The sequence below is a fragment of the Bos grunniens genome, chromosome 6 (assembly GCF_055505025.1).
Source record: "Bos grunniens cultivar Pamir isolate PY7600 chromosome 6, Bosgru_T2T1.0, whole genome shotgun sequence".
Taxonomy (NCBI): Eukaryota; Metazoa; Chordata; class Mammalia; order Artiodactyla; family Bovidae; genus Bos; species Bos grunniens.
This window is the reverse complement of record NC_141170.1, coordinates 20,559,376-20,578,864: the sequence shown is the minus strand read 5'-3', so window position 1 is coordinate 20,578,864 and position 19,489 is coordinate 20,559,376. Positions and strand designations below refer to the sequence as shown.

The following is a 19,489-nucleotide window of genomic DNA, read 5'->3' as shown; positions in this document are numbered from 1 at the left end:
GTTCTATGGAGAATTCTGCAGTATTCATCACAGCCAAAATCTATTATTAACATGCTCCCTGAAAACCACTTACCCTGCGAAAATATGCACATGTTAAGCAGTTAACACAACTGACATCAAAGAAATTTCTGTTTAACATTTATAAACTAACCCAATGAGCTTTAAATCTGTAGAAAGTTTTTATGAAAGTTGTTGACTTTTTAATGCTGTAATTAACAAAATGCACACAGGGAAAAAAAGTATTTTTGAGGGAGTTTTAAATATTTATATATATGTGTGTGTGTGTATATAAATATGTGTGTGTGTGCCAAATAACATTGAATGGACTATGAATACATTATATTAACAAAATTTAAATGATTCTCTTAGAATAAAGGAAATGGCAACCCACTCCAGTATTCTTGCCTGGAGAATCCCGTGGGCAGAGGAGCCTGGTAGGCTGCAGTCCATGGGGTCACTAAGAGTCAGACGTGACTGAGCGACTTGACTTTCACTTTACACTTTCATGCCTTGGAGACGGAAATGACAACCCACTCCAGTGTTCTTGCCTGGAGAATCCCAGGGACAGAGGAGCCTGGTGGGCTGCCGTCTATGGGGTTGCACAGAGTCAGAAACAACTGAAGCGACTTAGCAGCAGCAGCAGCTTAGATTAAAAAGAGTAAACATTTTTAAAAGGAGAGAAAAAGGGAAAAGAAATAAAAAAAAATCAAAGATTCACCATTTATCTTGACTGTGTCTTAATAAAAATTTTAACCTGTGAGCCACAGAGGCATCTACCTAACATTTCTTAGCACACGCCACCAAAACCTTATTTCCAAACAAGGTCACATTCATAGGTATCCAGAATCAGGACTTGAAAGCATGCTTTTAGGGGGACACAGTTCAACTAGCAGCTCCCTCTTTTCTAAATCCAACTGGTGAGCTCCTCACAGAATGTCAGTCCTAAGTTGCACGGTCCAGTGACCAAGAGGAGAGTTCTGTTTAAGGTGGATGTGATCACTTGCCAAAGCATAGGGGATTTTAATATCATTTTTATTTAAAAAATAATGCTCAGTAATAAGGTGAGATAATACAAAAGTATAGAAAGTGAAACATAAGTATTTCTTACACTGTCAAACAGACACTCTTGAGGTGAGCACTCAACAGTTTGGGGTGAACCTTCCAGAATTTTATATATATATGTGTAAATTCACAAAACTGGCATCATTAGGTCAACAGGTAAAGGTTTAATCTCTAGAGCCTCTTGATCTAAATCCTAGTTTTCCTTCTAGTTGTGTTGTCATTCAGTCGCTAAGTCACGTCCAGCTCTTTGCAACCCCAGGGGCTGCAGCACACCAGGCTTCCCTGTCCTTCACTGTCTCCCAGAGTTTGCTCAAACTCGTGTCCATTGAGTCGACTGTGTAACACTGGGCAATATATTTACTTCTCTCAGTCTGAGTTTTCTTATTTAGAAAATAAAAGATGATAAGATTACTACTTTGTATAAAGGTTTGGGAATTAAATGAGCTAATAAATGTGAAGTGCTTGAAACAGTACCTGGCACACACAAAGTGCTTAATAAGATTATTTAATACTCTACTGCAGCTGCAGCTTATTTTTTAAATATACTATATCTTAAAGATCTGTTTTTGAACTTAAATACAGTTGATTTACAATGTTATGTTAGTTTCAGGTATAAAACACAGTGATTCAGTTATATACATATATTCTCTTTCAGATTCTTGTCCCTTATAAATTACTACAAAGTATTAAGTACTTTGAGTATAGTGAAATATTGCTGAGTATAGTTCCGTGTGCTGTATACTAGGTCTTTGTTGGTTATCTATTTTTATATATAGTATTGTGTATATGTTAATCCCAAACTCCTAATTTATCCCTGCCCCTACATCCACATTTAGTAATCATAAATTTGTTTTCTATTTCTGTTTTGTAAATATGTTCGTTTGTATCTTTTTTCTTAGACTCCACATTTAAGTGATATCATATGGTATTTGTCTTTGGTTACTTCACTTAGTGTGATAATCTCTAGGTTTATGCATGTTGCTGCAAATGGCATTATTTCATTCTTTTTATGGCTGAGTAATATTCAGTTATATATATCTGAATATATTTATCCATTCATCCATTGATGGACACTTGGGTTGCTTCCATGTCCTGGCTATTATAAATAGTGCTGCAGTGAACATTGGGTGCAGGTATCCCTTTAAATTACAGTTTTCTCCAGATATAGATATATTTTTAATATGGATAGAGTGGACAACAAAAATAGGAACAACAAACAAGAGCAATGAATAGGAAGCAGTAACAAATATGGTAGCTATTAATCCAGCTATGTCAGTAATCACTTTAAAAGTTAATGGTGTAAATACACCAATTAAAAGACAGAGATTATCAAACTGGATCAATGAACTGTCATGAGAAAGAGAAGACAAGCCACAGACTGAGAGAAAATATTTGCAAAAGACAAATCTGTTAAAGGACTGTAATCCAAAATATACAAAGAACTCTTAAAACTCAACAAAAAGAAAATAAACAATCCAGTTTTAAAAGTGGGCCAAATATTTAAATAGATGTCTCACCAAAGAAGACATGCAGATGACAAATAAACATATGAAAAGGCCCAATATCTTATGTATTAGGGAATTGCAAATTATAGCAACAATGAGGTACCCCTAACTTACCTATTAGAATGGCTAAAATTCAAAACACTGACAATACCAAATGCTGACAATGTGGAGCAGGAGGAACTCTTATTTACTGCTGGTGGGAATGCAAAATGGTACAGTCACTTTGGTAGACAATTTGGCACGTTCTTATGCAACTAACATCCTCTTACCGTATGACCCAGCAATTGTGTTTCTCAGTATTTACCCAAAGGAGTAAAAAATCATATCTACACAAAAAACCTGTATATGGATATTATACAAGTGTTATTCATAATTGCAGAAACATGGCAGCAATCAAGATGTCTTCCCATAGGTGAATGGATAAATAAACTACAGTATGGACTATTATTCAGCACTATAAAGAAATGAGCTATTGAACCATGAAAAGACATGAAGGAACCTTAAATACATGTTACTAAGTGAAGGAAGCCAATCTGAAAAGGCTCCATACTGTATGACTCTATATGATATTCTAGAGAAAGCAAAACTATGGCAACAGTAAAAAAAGACCGGTTGTTGCTCGGGCTTAGAGAGAAGGGAAGCATGAATAGGTGGAGCACAGAGGATTTTAAGGGCCATTATGAAACTGTTCTGTATGATTCTCTTGTGACAAATACATGTCATTAGACATTTGTCCAAATCCACCAAATGTGCACTATTAACAGTGAACCCTAAGGTAAACTACGGACTTTGGATGATAATGGTGCATCACTGTAGGGACATCCGTTGTGACAAATGGACCACCCAGGCGCAGGATGTTGATGGTGAGGGAGGCTGTGTGTGGGGGCGGGGGGAGGGGTAAGGAATATGCAGGAACTCTGAAATTTCCACTCAATTTTATTGTCAACCTAAAAAGTGAAGTGAAAGTTGCTCAGCCGTGTCTGACTCTTTGTGAGCCTATGGACTGTAGCCTGCCAGGTTCCTCTGTCCATGGAATTCTCCAGGTCAGAATACTGGAGTGGGTAGCCAGTCCCTTCTCCAGGGAATCTTCCCAACCCAAGGATCGAACCCAGGTCTCCCACATTGCAGGCAGATTCTCTACAGCCTGAGCCACCAGGGAAAGTCTATACAAATAAGTAATTTAAATTAAAAAAAAAAACACTTCAGAACATTGCTGGTTGAATACATTGATATATTCCCTCTCTCACCATTCCCCATTTTTTTTCTGCAAGATTAAGGTAGGACAATTTGAGGCTCAGTTGATTCTCTATGCTGAAATACCAGTGAGATGTCCCTCTGACACCTTTGTTCCGATTTGTACAATGTATTACAATAGATTTCACTTATAGAAAATTAAATGTATATTATATTTCACTTCTCTATAGATGAAATATAATACAAATCAAGTTGACAGCTCGATATCCACACTGAAGAGTCAAGTAACTGATGTAAAAAATGTTATGACCCAAAATATCGATAAAATTTTGGAAAGCGAAGACAGATTGAATATCTTCACTGGTAGAATGGATGATCTGCAAACAACTGTGAGTGTTCCACAGCTGTCTTGATACCCAAACAGTGCTCTAAGTCATAGGATCCCTGCTCTGGAGACAAACTGCCCAAAGCAAAAACATTCTGGGACACTCAGTGAGATGATCCTGTATCACCAGACTCTCTCTTTATCAAAGATTATTGCAGTGCAACTAAAATAGTAAAAGGATAATTCTAAAACAACCCAAATTTTAAAGCCTATTAAAGGAGAAAATGGTTATTTGTGTAACTGAAGGATTTCCTATTTAAGAAACACACAGGTTAGTCAACAAATAAATTCCAAGAGGAAAAGGAGAGCGAAACTTAGCGAAAAAAGGATTTAGAAGAGTTATCAGTTGCAATATGTAGTCATTACTGGATTTTGATTCAAATAAACTACAAAAATGAACATTTACAGTATCATGAAACAGATATTTGAACTCTGGCTGGATATTGACGAGATTAAGAAATGTTAGTAATTTTTAGGTGTGATAATGGCATTCTGGGTATGTTTTTGAAGAGTCTTTACTTATTAGAGATATATACTAAAATATATATGAATGAAATTATGTAACATCTAATATTTGCTTCAAAATAGTTCAGGAGTAGGGGAGTAGAATGGGGTATACATTAAACAAAAATTGGCCATAAATTAACAATGGTTGAATCTGGATGTTGAGTATATAGGGATTCATTATACCATCCTGTCAACTTTTGTTATATGTCTGAAATTGTCTGTTAGAGAACAGTTTTAAAACAATCACTAAGGTTTGAAGAGTTCCCTCTGAACATTTTTTTTTCTTGGCCATGCTTCACGACTTGTGGGATCTTAGTTCCCTGACCAGGGATCAATCCTGTGCCCCCTGCAATGAGGCACAGAGTCCTAACCACTAGATCACCACAGAATTCCCTGTGGTGAGCATTTTAAATTTTATTTTTACAGATCTTTTCTAGAAACACAGATACCATATAAAGCAAAGTATATACATACTTTTTACTTACCAAGTTCTGTTGGTTCAACCTCCTAAATCTTTTTTATTATAAGCTTCATTTTTTTCACCTTTCAAAACAATTTACAAGGTATTATTCATATATAATATTCACGCACTCTTAAGTATGGAGTATGATGAACTGTGATAATTGTGAACAATTGTGTGACCGCAGTCAAGTTGTAGACTAGCTCTTCCATCCTAAAATCTGCCCTCCTCTGTAGTTGACTCTCCCCCCACCCCTGACCCCAACCAACTACTCATCTGCTTTCTGTCACTAGTGCTGTCTTTTCCGGAATGTCTTATAAGTACAGTCATACAGTGTATAGTATTCTGTGTCTGACTTCTTAATGTTTTTGATATTCATGTTGTGCATTGTTAATGTTTTCTTCCTTATCACAGAATGGCTAAATCTCTTTTAAACCCACCTTCTGCCCATTCCAGTGCCGCTCACTGTCTCACTCTGAGGTCAGTTACCTCTTGTCTGAATATGGTAATTCCCAGATTTAATTGTTCTCCCTATTTTTGGTCCCACTCTGCTCCATTCATCCTCCACAGTGACACTAGAGTATTCTTTTAAAATTCAAGTAGTGAGCATTATCTACAGCCCTCTTTTAAAATTATTATTATTATTATTTTTTGCTGTGCTGGGTCTAAGTTGCAGCATGCAGTATCTTTTATTGCAGCACAGGGGCTTCTCTCTAGTTGAGTCCCACGGACTCAGTTGTCCTACAGCCTGTGGGATCTTAGCTCCCCAACCAGGGATCAAACCCATGTCCCCTGCATTAGAAGGTGGATTCTTAACCTCTGGACCACCAGGGAAGTCCCTATCTATAGCCTTCTTAAAACCCCCCTGTGGTGCAAGGTAGAGTCCAACCTCCCTAACTTGATGAGCTTTCTTCTGACTACATTGCCAGTCACATCACCCAGAGGTCATGGTTTTATAGTTTATAAATCTCAAAAATTATCAGACTACTTGTAGTTCTCCCAAATATATGTTGCATTATTTCATACCCGTATGCATACTGTTCCTTCTTTTTCCTTGCTTTGGAAAACTTCTACTCATCCATCAAAACCCAACTCAAGAATCATCTCCTCATCCATTTCTCAGGCTGAATCTATCCCTCTCTCATCTGTGCAGTCCCTGCATCTTTTATTTATTGATTAATTTGACAAATATCTCTTGAAGATCTACTGTCTACCAAACTCTATGTTAGGCACTAAGAATAATAAGAATAATAGAAGAAGAATAAGGCACCATCTACCAAACTCTATGTTGGGCACTAATATAATAAGAAGTGGTGCAGCAAACAAGCACTCGATGTTAGTTAAGTTAAACACTACTTACTTAAAGCAACCCTCTACATTTTTTTTTTTGGAGTGTTATATCTACATGTTAAAGAAATTCAAGGATTTCCTGGGGCCACTAGAAGCTGGAAGAGAAGAAAGGACCACCCCTTAAACTGTGTTGACACTGTACAGACTTGTGTTCTCCAGGACTCTGAGACAGTACGGGTCCTGTTGTTCTGAGCCACCCAGCTTGTAGAGCTGTGCTACAGCCGCCCTAGAAAACAAGGGCAGTTTGTTGACAGAAACCTGTATGTGCGCATTCAGTTGCTAAGTCATGTCTGACTCTTTGAGACCCCACGGACTGTAGCCCACCACACTTCTCTGTCCATAGGATTTCCCAGGCAAGAATACTGGAGTGGGTTCCCATTTCCTTCTCCAGGGGCAACCCTCTACATTATTTTTATAGCAGGAAAAAGAATAGGTCACATCAGTTTATATAATCTATAAAGAAGAATTAATAAAGAAAATCATTGTCTACGATTCAGTTGTACTTTATGAGAATTATAACAAAAGAGTTCAGATAAAACTGTTCTAGCCATTTAGATTCATGCATTAATAAACATTCTTTGGGGGCCTATTATGTACAGGGTATTATGCTTGTCGTCTTCAGGGATTAAAAAAAATGAATGAGATACTTTTCAAAGTTTAATCTATTGCAGGAGACATATTAGTATAAGCCTAGCTACAATATAAGTATGTGTTAAGTTCATAAAAGATGGATAAAGCGTAACAGCCAAAGAGTGGATAACTGATAGTGTCTACATTTTTACAATGCATTTTGAAATCACAATCATTAAATTCTAAAATCAGTATTATATCATTCAACATTTATTTCAGGTATGTGAAAATTTTCTGTGAATGATATATCTAATACCCTTGTAATCATCAGCCAGCCATATATGGCCTTAGCATTTTGCCACATTGGATATGGGCCTTTGGTTTTCAAAGAAATAAAATTATAAATGTAATTAAAGTCACCTCTGAATCTTTCCCGAGCTCATTCCACTCCCTCACTAGAAGAAACACTATTATGAATTTGATATGAATCATTTGTATGCATGTTTTCATTCCTTTGCTATAATATGTATCTATAGTTGGTTTGCATTTTTTAACTTTGTTATATATGACATTCTAATGAGCTTCCCCTTCTGCAATCTGTTTTTAGTTCAACATTATTATTTTTTGAAATGTATTAATTTTGATACACTTAGCTCTAATTTATCAGTTTAGCTTCTGACAGCATCTCATTACTATTTGAAGAAATAGAGTGTTTTTGTCCTTTCCCCTTTTATCAGCATTAATGTAGGTTCCAACTTCTTTATTATCAACAACACTGCATTGAACACCCTTGTACATGTCTTTTGGTACACGCTTGCAAAATGTTTCTAAGACAGAGGTCTACGGAATTTTTTGATCATGCACATTTATTTGTAGAGTACTGTTGAGAATGCATTTAAATATATATAAATTATATGTATTATCCTATAATAATCTTATATAAAACATATAGAAAAGTAGAAATTTAAAGAATGAGACAAAGATGAAATAAAATTAAATAGTTTGTTTTCTTAAGAAAATAAAACTCTAATTAAGAAAAAATTTAATAATGTATTTTAATTATAGCAATGCGATTAAAAGTCAGATCTGATTACAAATGACTTTAAAGTCTCTAAATATGGAAGGTGGACTATTCAAACTAGAAGCAGAGATATATTCTCTTTGTCATTTTCTTGTTGTTTAGGTTTGCCTTATTAGTGTTAATATAATTAAGCCACGTCTATTCTTTGGCTTAGTTAAAACTAATAAATATTACCCATCCATTCACTTACTCACATGTATCGTCGGTGTTAACAATACACTGCAAGAGAATGGATAAAGGAGTTTGCAGTGGCGAACTCTTCATCACTGTGGAATTTCCACCCTACTCTCAAAACACCTTAACTTTCATGATTTAATTATTTTACACCATACCTAGGGAAGATGTCAGTGGCTATCCATATGTTAAAATTTAAATATTTTCATTTCCTTCTTGTTTTTTAGATTAAGACAAATAGGGATTCTAATATTACTTTCCTGCTCTCCAGTGGGTCATCTGAACCCCTTGGGATGCTTGATCCTATTTTAAACCATCTAGAATATATACATAGAAATTGAATTTCTGGATCTTAAAATATATGCACCCTTGAATTAAGCAAATAATTTAAAATCGCTTTCCAAAGATTGTGCCAATTTATACTTCCATCAGTACTGTATGAAAGGTTCTGTATCTTTCCAGTACTTGGGATTATGAGATTATAATTTTTAACAATCTGACAGGGGGAAGAAAATATCATCTAAATTTGCATTTTGGATGACAGTGAGCAATTTTTATGTTTATTAACCATTAGAATTTCTTCAGTGAACTGTTTGTTGATATCCTTTGACCATTTTGCTAATGGGGTGCTTATCTTTTTAATAGTTTGTAATATATATTCATGTATAAAACAATGATTTTATAACTATTAGAATAAAGAATGAGTATATAATTCTTCATCCTAATACTTAGGCAGTTGTATAAAGTTTACATATGTTCTCCCAATATTTGGCTTGATTTTAGCTTTGTGTATAGTATCTTTTTTTAGGACAGAAGTCATTTTTTTTACTATTTTTTTAATTGCAGTATAGTTGACTTGAGAAACTTGTATGCAGGTCAGGAAGCAACAGTTAGAACTGGACATGGAACAACAGACTGGTTCCAAATAGGAAAAGGAGTTCGTCAAGGCTGTATATTGTCACCCTGTTTATTTAATTTATATGCAGAGTACATCATGAGAAACACTGGACTGGAAGAAACACAAGCTGGAATCAAGATTGCCGGGAGAAATATCAATAACCTCAAATATGCAGATGACACCACCCTTATGGCAGAAAGTGAAGAGGAACTCAAAAGCCTCTTGATGAAAGTGAAAGTGGAGAGTGAAAAAGTTGGCTTAAAGCTCAACATTCAGAAAACGAAGATCATGGCATCCGGTCCCATCACTTCATGGGAAATAGATGGAGAAACAGTGGAAACAGTGTCAGACTTTATTTTTCTGGGCTCCAAAATCACTACAGATGGTGACTGCAGCCATGAAATTAAAAGACGCTTACTCCTTGGAAGGAAAGTTATGACCAACCTAGATAGCATATTCAAAAGCAGAGACATTACTTTGCCAACAAAGGTTTGTCTAGTCAAGGCTATGGTTTTTCCTGTGGTCATGTGTGGATGTGAGAGTTGGACTGTGAAGAAGGCTGAGCGCCAAAGAATTGATGCTTTTAAACTGTGGTGTTGGAGAAGACTCTTGAGAGTCCCTTGGACTGCAAGGAGATCCAACCAGTCCATTCTGAAGGAGATCAGCCCTGGTATTTCTTTGGAGGGAATGATGCTAAAGCTGAAACTCTAGTTCTTTGGCCCCCTCCTGCAAAGAGTTGACTCATTGGAAAAGACTCTGATGCTGGGAGGGATTGGGCGCAAAAGGAGAAGGGGACGACAGAGGATGAGATGGCTGGATGGCATCACTGACTCGATGGACGTGAGTCTGAGTGAACTCCGGGAGTTGGTGATGGACAGGGAGGCCTGGCATGCTGCGATTCATGGGGTTGCAAAGAGTCGGACACGACTGAGCGACTGATCTGATCTGATAGTTGACTTACAGTGTTGTGCTAATCTCTGCTGTACAGCAGTGATTCAGTTATACATATATATGAATATCCTTTTTTATACTCTTTTCCATGTGGTTTATCATAGGTTATAGAATATAATTCTCTGTGCTACAGTAGGACGTTGTTGTTTATCTATCCTACGTGTAAAAACTTACATCTGCTAACCCCAACTTCCACTCCAGCCTTCCCCTAACCTCCTCCTCCCTCTTGGCAGCCACCAGTCTCCTCTCTATGTCCATGATTCTGTTTCATAGATAGGTTCATTTGCGTCATAGTTTAGATTCCACATAAAAATCATATCATAGGGTATTTATCTTTCTCTTTCTGACTTACATAGTATGATAATCTCTAGTTGCATCACTGTTGCTACAAATGGGATTATTCCATTCTTTTTAATGGCTGAGTAGTATTCCACTGTATATATGTACCACATCTCTTTATCCATTTACCAGGACAGAAGTCTTTAACTTCCATGTCGGCAAATGTATCTGTCTTGCTTTTTGTGATTTATGCTTTCTGTGTTTATTTAGGGCTTCCCAGGTGACTTTCCCCAGGTTACAAAGACAGTCTTACATTGTCTCCCCCAAAATTTTAATTCTGCTTCTTAAACATGGATCATTAGAACAGGGGGCATTTTATTTTTGTGTAAAGTATAAGGTAGGAGGGCTTCTCAGGTGGCTCAGTGGGTAAATAATCTGCCTGCAATGAAGGAGATGCAGGAGATCCAGGTCCAATCCCTGGGTCAGGAAGATTCCCTGGAGGAGGGTATGGCAACCCACTCCAGTATTCTTGCCTGGAGGATTCTATGGACAGGGGAGCCTAGAGGGAGGGCTACAGGCTGTAGAGTGGCAAAAAGTCGGACATGACTGAAACGACAGCACACGAGGTAGGAATCAAATTTCATTATTTTCTATATAAATAGGCAGTTGCCCAACAACCATTCGTTGAATAGCTCAGCCTTCCCCATTTGTTTTGTAATGCCAACCTTGCCACATATAATGTTTTCATATGCAAACAACTTTCATTCTTTTGATTTGTATATATTATATTCTTCTGGTCTATTTCTGTATCCTTGCACCAGTATTATACCATTTTAATTATTATGACTTTAGGAGAAGCCTTTATATCTTATAGGGCAAGTTCATCTACTTTCTCCTTTTCAGAAATTATGTTGGTTAGGTTTCTTTCTCTTTCAGGGAATTGTAGAATCAACATCTCAAGTTACACACAAAAGAAATGTTCGTATATTAGTTGGAATGACAGTAGTATGGGGAGAACTAACACCTTTAAAATACTGTTTTCCCATCTCTGAACATGCTATGTCTCTTTTCCTAAGTCTTTCAAAATCTTTCGAGTTTTATAATTTTTCCCATAAAGATCTTGTACAACTTTTATGAGATTTATTTCTTGATATCTGTTTTTGTTGTTATTTTATATGATATTTTTAAACTACATTTTCAAAAAACTTTTGGTTAATAGGAACACAGTCAATTTTTGCATACTGATGTTTATATCCCAAGTCTTGCTGAACTCTTTTGTGGTAATATTGTCTAAAAAATTATTTTCATTTTCTGTATAGCAGTTCTATAAAAAGCTAAGATCATGGCATCCAGTCCCATCGCTTCATGGCAAATAGATAGGGAAATGATGGAATCAGTGACAGACTTTATTTTGGGGGGCTCCAAAATCACCACAGATGGTGACCGTCATTAAAAACACTTGCTCCTTGGAAGAAAAGCTATGACAAATCTAGACAGAATATTAAAAAGCAGAGACATTACTTTGCTGACAAAGCTCCATGTAGTCAAAGTTATGATTTTTTCAGTAGTCATGTATGGATGTGATAGTTGCACCATAAAGAAAGTTGAGTGCCCAAGAATTGATGCTTTTGAACTGTTGGAGAAGACTCTTGAGAGTCCCTTGAACTGCAAGGAGATCAAACCAGTGAATCCTAAAGGAAATCAGTCCTGAATATTCATTGGAAGGACTGATGCTGAAGCTGAAGCTCCAATACTTTGGCCACTGGATGCGAAGAACTGACTCATTGCAAAAGACCCTGATGCTGGGAAAGATTGAAGGCAGGAGGAGAAGGGGACGACAGAGGTTGAGATGGTTGGATGGCATCACCGACTCGATGGACATGAGTTTGAGCAAGCTCTGGGAGTTGGTGATGGACAGGGAAGCCTAGTGTGCTGCAGTCCATGGGGTCACAAAGTGTCAGACATGACTGAGGGACTGAACTGATAATATGTAAAAAATGACAGGATTTTTTTCATCCTTTCCAATATATATTTTGTTTTCTCTTTCTTTCCATCCTTCTTTCCCTCCTTCCTTTCTTCCTTTTTCTCTCTCTCTCTTGTTCTTTCTTTCTTCTTTTCTTCCTATCAGTACATTAGCTAGGACCTCCAGTAATATATTGAATAGAAATGGTAATGTCTGAAATACTTTTGTTCCTGATGGAAAAATTAGTAAAAATGGTTTTATGTATTTTGTCCATTCTTCCACACCTCTTTTCTCTGGCAACCACACTGCAAAGCTTTTGTTTTTTTCTTTTTTGGTCTTTTTAAAGGACCAGTTTTTGGTTTATCATTTCATTCAAAACTTAGTTGACTTCAAATCTTTTTGCATCTAAACATTTCCAAGGGCCTGTAGACACATGTAAAGTTCTTTTCCAGACACACTTCTCAAGTTCTAAAGCCTGGTTATTTGCTTTCTTGCTCATGCCTCCCTCTCAGGTTAAAAGGCCATCTACCTTGAGGCCATTCATCTGGGTTGAATAGGAAGCTTACACCCTTAATCTGATCTCTAATGCAGGGCAGAATTTTTTTTTTTTTTTGTAATGTAAAATTCACATAACATAAAATTAACATTTTAAAGTATGTAAAGTACTAAAGGTATAGGTAACACCAAGTGAATACTGACTTCAGTATAGGTGGTGAGAAGTGTTTGGACTCTGGATATATTTTGAAGGTGGCGTGAATTAGAGTTGCTGACAGATTGGACACGGGGTGATAGAGAATGTGGAGCCTTGTTATCTGGAAGGATGGAATTTGAGTAACTTCATTGCTCTCCTCATGTGAGCCCAAGGCTTAGCCCACTGTCCCTGTGACCACTAAAACCCTAAGCCCTGCCTGCATGGTAGAAGCCAACACCATCACCTTCCCGAATCCAGGGGAGCTGTGCCATCAGTGCAGCTTCTTGCTGCTTCCCCAGGTTCCTGCTCTTGACCTTTCTCTTACTTTCTTCCAAGCTCAGCTAGGCATTTAAGTTTGCTTCTTATATTGGGTTGACCAAAAAGTTCATTTGGGTTTTTCCATAAGTTATTGTTGGTTAATAAGTTAATATTAAGTTGGCACATTTTTAGGCCAACTTAATATATTATCTAGCATTTTTGAGTAGTAATACTGGTGGGCTTGCCAGGAGGCTCAGTGGTAAAGAATCCACCTGCCAATGTAGGAGACACAGGTTCGATCCCTGGGTGGGGAAGATCTGCTGGAGGAGGAAATGGCAACCCACTCCAGTATTCTTGCCTGGAGAATCGCATGGACCGCAGAGCCTGGCGGGTTACAGTCCATGGGTCACAAAGAATCACACAACAGAGCACACCCACACAAAGTGGCAAGGTTACAGTTACACAATCCTCTATATCACTGGGCCTTTTACTTTTTTATTAGATTATATCATGTATCTTTCCTGTCAGAAAAGAAGCAACATCTAAATCCCAGAAAGTTATAGCAAAAAAAGTTGAGATTTTTTGCCTTCCCTTTCAAGAAAATCTCACTTTTATGTATACATCATATTTTCATGATTACATGGGGAAAAATTACTTTCTCCTTGAAGCCCGTTGAGTAGAAGCAGCTCAAAACAAGATGAAATTTCACTGAAGTATTTTATAATTGTTCTCAGGTTATTTTCACACAGATATCATATAATCATTCTCATTAAATCCTCTATTTTTGCCTATCTAAATTAATCTTCTCTCTCTTTTCTCTGGATCTTTTTGTAAAAGACTCCACCGAATGTACTTAAAAAGCAGATTTTTTTAACAAAAACTAGGACAATAAGCTTTCTGTCAGTCTGCCTACAGATGAATATGGGTCATGGATTTGAACCTAGCAGATTAAACATATACATTTTTCTTGGTATGCTCTCAAAACTCCATAAAATGATAAGTAAAACAACAGTTACGAATTTTAATGTATAAACCACTAAGATTTTTTAGAAAAAGAATAACAGGAAAGAAATCTCAAAATTTTGGAAGCTAGAAAAAATTTAGGTTCTTTGTATTTAATAGCTTCAATTGAAGCAGTGAAAGCTCAAAACACAAGCTTATAGTAGCAGAAGATATTAAGATGCAAACTGATCCAGGCCATAAAAGCTTGGAAAGGATCAGCAACTGGACGCGCATGGTACTTCTAAAAGTAGACACACGGTACTTCTAAAAGCAGTATGGGTCTAGAAAGAAGTGACTTGAGTATAAAGTTTTTCAAAGGAACAAGTTACCTGTAGAGTCCCTCCCCTTCTTTTTACAACCACGCTGCTTCCTCTCCTTATCACTGACAAAGGATGATAAATTGTATTATCTAAAGACAATGGATCTAAGAGATTTTAAATTCAGATACCAGGTGCAGTTAAGGCCAGAGTGACCATCATATTAAAATTATGTGAACTTAGTGAAAATCCAGAATATGGTGACCACTCTCCAACCTGTCTCCCAGGCAGCTTCACTCAGCGGGAGATTAGAAGATTCCTCCCTAAGAAAACTGACTAGACCAAGGAAAAAAGACCTACAGATACTAATTTACAAGTATTGAGGCATTCCCCCAATGAAACGGTCAGGTGTGCACCAGATTACCCTATAGAGAAACTCACCAAATCATAGCCCTCACTCACTCATAGTGAGTTTCCAACCATCACTTTAATCAACAACACAGATCATGAGATATTTGAGAAAAATCTCTATAATAAAAAAAAATAAATAAAAATAAACAGGAAAAAAAGAAACTCAGACAAAACAGATTATGTACAAGAAAAAGAAAGCTTCATTATAAAACAAAACACCTCTAACTTCCCTGGTGGCCCAGTGCTTCAGACTGTACTTCCAGTGCGGGGGGCACAGATTAGGTCCTTGTTTGAGGAACTAAGATCCCACATGCTGCATGGCATGAGAAAAAAATAAACTGTTAATAATAATCCTCTCTAGGGGAGAAGGACAAATTAGGAGTTTGAGATTAACACATACATACTCCTCTCTATAAAATAGATAACCAACAACGACCTACTATATAGCACAGGAACTATACTCAATTTTGTAATACCCTATAAGGGAAAAGAATCTGAAAAGATATATATATATATATGACTGAATCACTGTGGTATATACCTGAAACTAACACAATATTGGAAATCAACTGTACTTTAAAAAGAAAAAAAGAAAAAAAAACCTCTCTAACATCCTGGGAGAAATAACAGAATATAATACAACTCTGAAAACAGAATGAAAAGCTATGTAAAAACTTATTCATAAAACAAAAAGTTCTTTTGGAAATTAAAACAGTAGTAAAATTTTAAAATTAAATAGAATTATTGAAATATAAAGTTGAGATATTCTCTCAGAGAGTAGAGCAAAAAAAGAGAGAAGAAAGAGGACAGTCTAAGAGATTCAACGTATGAATAACAGGAGTTTCAGAAAAAGGAAATGAAGGAATCAGAGGAGAGAAAACCAGATTAATACAAGAAAAATTCCTAAAACAAAAAACATGAATTTACAGATTCAATGAACAACAAAAAAGGACCATAGCAGAGCATATAATCTTGAAATTATAGAATGTTAGAAGAGAGGATTCTGAAGGCTTTCACATGGAGAAAGAAAAACAAAGACTTGGCAAATAGAGTAACAACAGATTTTGCAAAAACAGTATAGGTGTGCTAAAGAAAAAAGAAGGAATGCTTTCAAAATTCTGAAAGAAAATGATTTCCACACTAGATTTCTATAACCAAACTACCAACTCAATGTAAGGGTAGAATGAAGTCATTTCTAGGCATGTAATTTTCAGAAACTTACCTCCCAGTCACCCATTCTAAGAAATTTTCACAAGAAATTTTTCACTAACAAGAGGGAATAAATCAAGGAATGAAAAGAAATGAGATTGAAAGAACAAGAGAAGGGCACGCCCAGAATACTGGTGAAGAAAGATCTGAAGATTAAAGCTTTAGGTATAGCAAACCTGGACCCCAACCAAAACCCACTGGAGCAGATCAAAAAGACTGTGTGGAACTTCCAAGATAAAGCAGAAGGGACCCCGGTGGTCCAGTGGTTAAGAATCTGCCTGGCAATGCAGGGGACATGGGTTCAATCCCTAGTCCCGGAAGATCCCATGTGCCTCAGAGCAACTAAGCCCATGCGCCACAAATACTGAGCCCTCATGCTACAGCTACTGAAGCCCATGTAGCCTAGAGTCCATGCTCTGCAACAGAAGCCACTGCAATGAGAAGTCCACGCACTGCAACAGAGTAGCCTGCATTGTCCACAACTAGAGAAAGGCCTCAGGCAGCAAAGAAGAGCCAGCGTGGTCAAAAATAAATATATGTGTATTTATGGCTGATTCATATTGATCTTTGACAGAAAACAACAAAATTCTGTTAAACAATTATCCTTCAATTAAAAAATAAATATATTTTTTAAAATTTTAAATAATAGATAAAACAAATGGATGCGCCACAGGAGCCATCAAAGGAAGGATTTTTTTTTTTTTTTTGGAGGTATGGTAGGAATTATTATATCCTCTTTTCTATAGTTGGAAACAGAAAAAAATCAAGAACTATATATATATATATTTCTAGTAATATATATGTATAATAATAATATGTAAATATTTCTAGTAACCCATAGGAAAACAAACACCAGGAAAAAACAGACAGCTAAATGAGATGGACTGAGCAAGTATTTCCTGATCACCCACTATACATCAGACAGTGTTTAAGGTCAGGGTTTCTCAACCGAGGCACACTTGGGACTGCCCGAGGCCTTGCAGGATGTTCAACAGCATTCCTGGCTCCTAGCCATTAGACGCCCAGCAGCAACCCCTAAATTCATGACAGGCAAAAATGTCTCCTGATACTGCCCAATGCTCTCGGGAAGGCACAAGCATCCCCAGGTGAAAACCACTGTTCCAGGCAATAGGGATACAGCAACTAACAAAACACACAAACAAGAGCTGAAAGTGATTACCTCTGAAGAATAGGATTGGGGTGGAAAGGAGCAGGACAGGAGAAGGCACTTTTTACTCACACACCTTACAGAATTCTGACTGCCCAAACTGTACATGCATGTTACATTAATGCAAGAGAATAAATAACCTAAGAGAAGAATGTAAAGCCCATTTATACCTTAATTCAGTATTTCTACACAAGGCAGTATAGTCACACAATTCTAGATCTGAATCCCAGCTCCGTCACTTTCTCTGAGGCAAGTAACTTCAAACTTTCTGAGCCTCATTTTTCTTCAACAGTGTAAAACAGGAATATTAACCTAAGGTTATTATGAGTATTATAGTATTGTGCAGAAATACCTACAGTGCACATCCTATAGTGCCTGCACTTAAAGCACTGTAACACATTGCAAAGTACACCTAGTTGCTAGCTTCCATACTCCAAGTCCTTGGGATAATCAGCATCATCTTGGATACACAAACCTGGGCTCCCATAACTCGTCATAAACTAGAGTCATGAGGCCATCTGAGTGGCATACCAGGACTCATGCCACTTACAGTAAGCACTGCAAGCATCTACCTTGATTTTGTTCTTGGAAAATCACTGTACACTGAGACTAAAGAAGCAGACGTGATGCATGAAGAAAGATAAGTGAAATATGATAGTTTTCCTTATCCGGGTGGCAGACAGCAGAAATCCATGTAAGCATCAAGCAATTCACTTGTATCATGACTAGATGAAAAGCAGTTCCATATATTTTAAAAAGGAGTGGACCGAATAGGGGGGTGGGCATAAGGATTTTATAATTTTGTGTGGCCACGTTTCATTTCTCTTTATTGCTCCTTGAATTCTTTCAATAATTTTAATAATATTTAATAAAAGTGAGCTGTTTTGTTTAGGTTAATTAGGTGAAGATATGAAACTTTTTTGTATTATACTTAAGGAAACCCATCTCATTATTCATCAAAATATTAATAATGGCATAATTTATTCTTATATCCAGTCTTGATATACTGTATTCACTATCTTGGTTAATTCTCAGAATCTGAGCTACTCTGTGGCAGGTACTATTATCCTCATTTAATAAGCAGATCTAGTCATTCATTTTTTTTCCAACAAACATTAACTAAACACCTGCTCTATATCGTTGGTTCACTGTTGGGACTATAGCAGTGAATGAAACAGACAAAAATCCCTGCCTTCATAGAGCTTACATTCTCGACAAACAATAAAAGTAAAAATTACATACTGTTAGAGGAGAGGTTAAGTACTTTGGGAAAAAATAGTGTATTGAAAGGGAAAAGGGTTGCTGGAATGAAGATGAGTTAGCAATTTTAAATAGGGTTGTAAGCGAGAGTGACACTTGTAAAATCATGAAGATGAGGAAACTGGAGTTCAGAGAGTAACTTTTCAACATCAAAAATTTTAAAAGCCAATAAAACCACAGCTGAACACCATAAGGAATCTTGGTGTACTGTTTTAGAACAGCTGCTCAGACCTACTGAGATTTTGTGATTGATCAAAATCAAATTAAATCCATTCTTCTAAATAGTTCTAATATGTATTATAGGGTACACATTAATCCAGAAATAAGAAGAAATCATGAAATTTGTTTATTTCAGGCCAAAGAATCCCCCCAAACAATGAAGACTCTTAGGAGGATATGGCGGAAACACTGCAAAAAGATCATAATCATCAGCATGGCAATTCTTCTTTCAATCATCATCATTCTTTTAAGTACAAACGTTATACCAACTTGACCCTTCTCCCCATCTGCAAGGATACCAATAAATTGTTATATTAACTAGAGAGTTCTACCACCACCAATTACAAAAGCATTCTCTAGTAGTGGTAGGAGAGCTTCCCTGGTGACTCATATGATAAAGTGATAGGAGGAAGAGGGGGTTGCAGTATTTCCTTGTCTCTTTGGTGTCTCTTGACTGTTGTATCTCCTCCATTTCTGAAACCCCATTTGGTTTGAGGGGTGGAGGGTTGTTTTTGTTATTACCATTGCTCCACTGCTTTTCTGTTACTATTACAAGCACAAACCCTGGAATCAGACTGCCAAGTTTCAGCTCTGCACTCTGCCACATACCACAGAGGTGACTTTAGACAAGTTGG

At 36.8% G+C, this 19,489-nt stretch overlaps 1 protein-coding gene across 2 annotated transcripts in view; it reads left to right on the top strand.

Moving 5' to 3' along the window:
- Positions 1-19,175, top strand: part of LOC147370387 (uncharacterized) — a 38,574-nt gene extending 19,399 nt beyond the window's left edge. Inside the window, exons 5-6 of one of the 2 annotated variants that reach the window (XM_086405155.1) lie at positions 3,992-4,150; positions 18,991-19,175. In XM_086405155.1, coding sequence (XP_086261281.1) covers positions 3,992-4,150; positions 18,991-19,128 — 297 coding nt within the window. In that variant the 3' untranslated portion in view covers positions 19,129-19,175. Of the gene's footprint in view, positions 1-3,991; positions 4,151-9,274; positions 11,549-18,990 lie in introns of those variants that run through there. The other variant, XM_086405154.1, reaches the window with a different exon arrangement.
- The last annotated feature ends 314 nt before the right edge of the window (positions 19,176-19,489 follow it).